Source organism: Spodoptera frugiperda, chromosome 31 (genome assembly GCF_023101765.2).
Source record: "Spodoptera frugiperda isolate SF20-4 chromosome 31, AGI-APGP_CSIRO_Sfru_2.0, whole genome shotgun sequence".
Lineage (NCBI taxonomy): Eukaryota > Metazoa > Arthropoda > Insecta > Lepidoptera > Noctuidae > Spodoptera > Spodoptera frugiperda.
This window is the reverse complement of record NC_064242.1, coordinates 8,684,848-8,688,568: the sequence shown is the minus strand read 5'-3', so window position 1 is coordinate 8,688,568 and position 3,721 is coordinate 8,684,848. Positions and strand designations below refer to the sequence as shown.

Below are 3,721 nucleotides of genomic sequence, written 5' to 3'. Positions count from 1 at the left end.
CTTTGGTAAACAAAAATATCGTGGCTTATGCTCGGTGCAAATTTAGCTTCAGATGTAAGCTTCCATTGAAAATCCGCTCAAGATTGTATTAACTGGGTTTAACAGATATTTAAGTTTATTATTGTTTTACTCTCCTTTTATTTAATCATGGTGTTTGAATAATTATATTTTTCTCATAATTTAATACAAATTAGAATATATAATTATTATTGTCCATTTGCGACAAAACAATAGTAAATAATATTATGTCTTCTGTTTCTAGCAAAAGTCGTTATTATTGTACACCAATCGTCGTATAAAACGCACTATCACATAGCTGTACATTGATGCAGTACTGGAAAACTAAGGAGGTCCTATCCATAACTTCAAAGGCTAATATAAAACCTGCTTCTAATATTTTTTAATGATGGTCGTTTAGACAAAATCGCCATTAATAGTTGATGAAATAAAATTGTGATTCCTGTCAGATGCGATCATAGAGAAATAGCTGCGATTAAAAACTATAGGCATAGGTAGGTAGGACTAACACAGAATCAGTGACGTCATACGCTAAGGCAATGTCTTCACGAGCGTCAGAATCGCGACTACTCCGCGCATCTTCACCATCAGCCTGTTTTCGTCCACTGCTGGACATAGGCCTCTCCAATGGCACGCTACTGAGCTCGATCTTCAGCTCTACGTCTACGTCCGCGCTTCTATCGTCTGATAATCTCCACGAACGAGCAATTATTTCGCCAGCGTATCGTCACGATCCGTGTTGGAATGGCAGCGTGACGGCGAAAGTCCATGCTGAAATGACGCTGCGTTTAACAGTGCGCCCGCCGCACACTTGCTGCGAGTGCGTCACATACTGCGGCGTATGCGCCGCCAGTAGCCACGCTAATGCGGCGATACGATGATGTTTCGCATCGCTGCGGTCGATACTACCGTGTGGAAATACGTTCATAGAAATACCTAGCACGACAAAAAATATCGCCGTGATTCTCTCGCTAGTGAAGACACCGCCTAAGACGTCTATGCACAGAACATAAATATTAAGAAGGTGGTACTAATCATTTCGTTGTCATGTCCAATTAGTCCAAAGAGTATAATAAGTATAGGGAAAGTTATGTCTGACAACGCTATGTCGCGAAAATGTCATTATTCCAAATTATTGTAATTGCTTACATAGTAAAAATATTCAATATTGCTCTTTGTTATTTGCTGGTGAACCCAGTTAAACATCATTTCTTGTATTTTGCATATGGCAGTAATTTGTTGAAAAGGAGAATTCGAATTAATAACCCACATGCAGAATTTGTAGGCGTTGGACGCCTCGATGTGAGTAATTTATTATATTATGAATTACCTATTATGATTAGGAATAATATCTCTAGGTAAATGAGGTTCGATCTTCCTTATATTAAATATTTTTGTTTGTATTTTAAAGAATTTCAGGCTAGACTTCGTACATCACTACAATTTATGGGGAGGATCGGTAGCTACTATAGTGCCGAATTTAAAAGAACACGTATGGGGCGCTGTTTGGAGAATGCAATGTGAGGAATTGCCGTCTCTCGATAAGTATGTTTCTTTAATTTTGGAAACTATAACTATTATTATTTTGGAAACTTTAACTATACTATTAAACTATAACTATTTATGAAAATTTCTGAGATTATATTACTTTCACAAATTTTCATAAAAAGTTCACCTAAATTACTCTTAGGTTGTCAACGACTGGAGGCTCAAGAATGACTCGAAACTATTTTATTTTTTTATTTTTTTTAAACGTTGCCCCACACTAGGATTTTCTCCTGTGTCGTGGGTGCGTTTACAAACATACATGTTCACATACACATGTACTAAATGAAACTAAATGTAAGTATAAATATTAATGTAAGTTTCTTCTTTCAGGCAAGAAGGTGTTGACTTGAAACAATATGTACCAAAGCAAGTCTACATAAAATATCAAGATGGTAAACGGGCAAAATGTCGAACATATCAACATACCATTGTCCCAACAGCTAGTTGTCCGTTGACATCCCTTCCGCTAGAGAGAAGACCGTCACTAACATATAAACAATGCATTATTCATGGAGCCTATGAATGCAATATACCAATAGAATACATCAGAAAGTTGGAAAGTATCCCTACAAACGGTCAATTAGCTAGTGAAACTCTCAGAAAGTATTTGAGATTATAAGTATAAATTATGTTAATACATATTTTGTAAATTATTTAATAAACCAAAACACTGCTTTGTATTTTTATAAAATAAAAAGTAGCAGAAATTTATTATGGTGTACACATTATTTTTAGTCAATATTCTTTTTCGGTGGACGTAGATAAGTACAGAAAGTACAGAACAGCCTATTACGATCCATTTTTAAAGAGGGAAATTCATCCAATGGCTTCTCCCGCCTTTTTTTTTTTTTTTGAGGGGGGAAAATCATCCAATGACTTCTCCCGCCTTGGGCAAGGCGAGAGGGAGTGTCAGACTCTTACTGACTAAAAACCACCCCGTTCCTTCTCCTGCTTTTCGACCCGGAGCTCCGGTAAACCCGCTAGGTAGTCCGCAGCTCCGGATCAGGCATCAGCCCTGCTGGGCCCCATCTGTGGTGGTCTGATGGCTCTTTGAGGCGCGCGCGGAACGCGACGCGCCGCACGCACGGGTCTGGATCTGTTCGGGCGGCGAGCTACCCTGGGGACGCAAGAGTGTCAGACTCTTACTGACTAAAAACCACCCCATTCCTACTCCTGCTTTTCGAACTGGAGCCCCGGTAACCCGCTAGGTAGAGTCAGTCCAGAGCTATGGAGCTCTGGATCTACTACGATCCTTGCATTCAACACTTACTCATAATTGCAAGTATTGGTAAAAATTGCTCCTCATCCTTTTTCTAGAATCTTTTAAAAAATGTTTAAATTATAATTAATATTTCGCCGAATTTAGTGTTACTAATCTACTTTGGAACTTAGCTCAAACCACAGAACGCTCCGCTGAGTGTTTACTTTGTTTTCACGTCGAAATTGAATTAAAACTTCTCCAAACTCGGCAAACGGCCGCTCGTCCGCTGCATCTACGCCCGTAACGTGTGCAATTATTAAAAAAAGTACCAAATTACTTTCGCGGACTTGTTTGTAGAAACCCTTTGGGTTAAAAAAATTATTCACCCTCGCGAAACAGCATCTACAATAAGTGTAGGTTACATGCCCCATTTGAAAGCTTCCTGTTGATTTTGAACATAAAAGATATAATCTACCGCACTGGTGTAAAATAACCGTATTTTTCTTTTGTGTTATGATTTTGTGCACCCTTCTGCATCGGCGGGTGCGCATTTTAATATTGTTCGCTATAGAGGTTTATTGTGTGGTTTTTAAATAGTAAGAGTGGTTGTAGAACTAGTTCAAAGCATTTGTTCTCGCAGTGGGGTGGCCAATTAGGTAAGTAAAGGTTTAAATATCTGTTGTTTTTAGCATAGCAGCGTTTTACGTCATGTTATTATGTTAGACAAGACTCTAAATTGAAGAGTAAATCCTATAAGAAATTCTTAATTCAGGAAGTATTTGTTTCTTAACAGGACTGAGTAAAAATTCAGAAAGACAACACACAATTAATGGTCAAGATTCTAGCAAGCAAGAGACCCCATTTCCAACTTTCCAATCTCGAAGCTATTCCATTCTCCGAGTAGATATCTAAATGCATTTGCCATAATATCGCTTTGCATGAGTGCAGCACATG

General features: G+C 38.3%; 1 protein-coding gene across 1 annotated transcript; it reads left to right on the top strand.

The window, feature by feature from the left end:
- Positions 1–1,088: 1,088 nt before the first annotated feature.
- On the top strand, positions 1,089–2,277 carry LOC118276357 (gamma-glutamylcyclotransferase-like). The gene is made up of 3 exons (XM_035594632.2): positions 1,089–1,320; positions 1,430–1,563; positions 1,897–2,277. Exons 1-3 carry the CDS (start codon positions 1,135–1,137, stop codon positions 2,183–2,185), a joined length of 609 nt encoding a protein of 202 aa, XP_035450525.2. The 5' UTR covers positions 1,089–1,134; the 3' UTR covers positions 2,186–2,277.
- Positions 2,278–3,721: the final 1,444 nt, after the last annotated feature.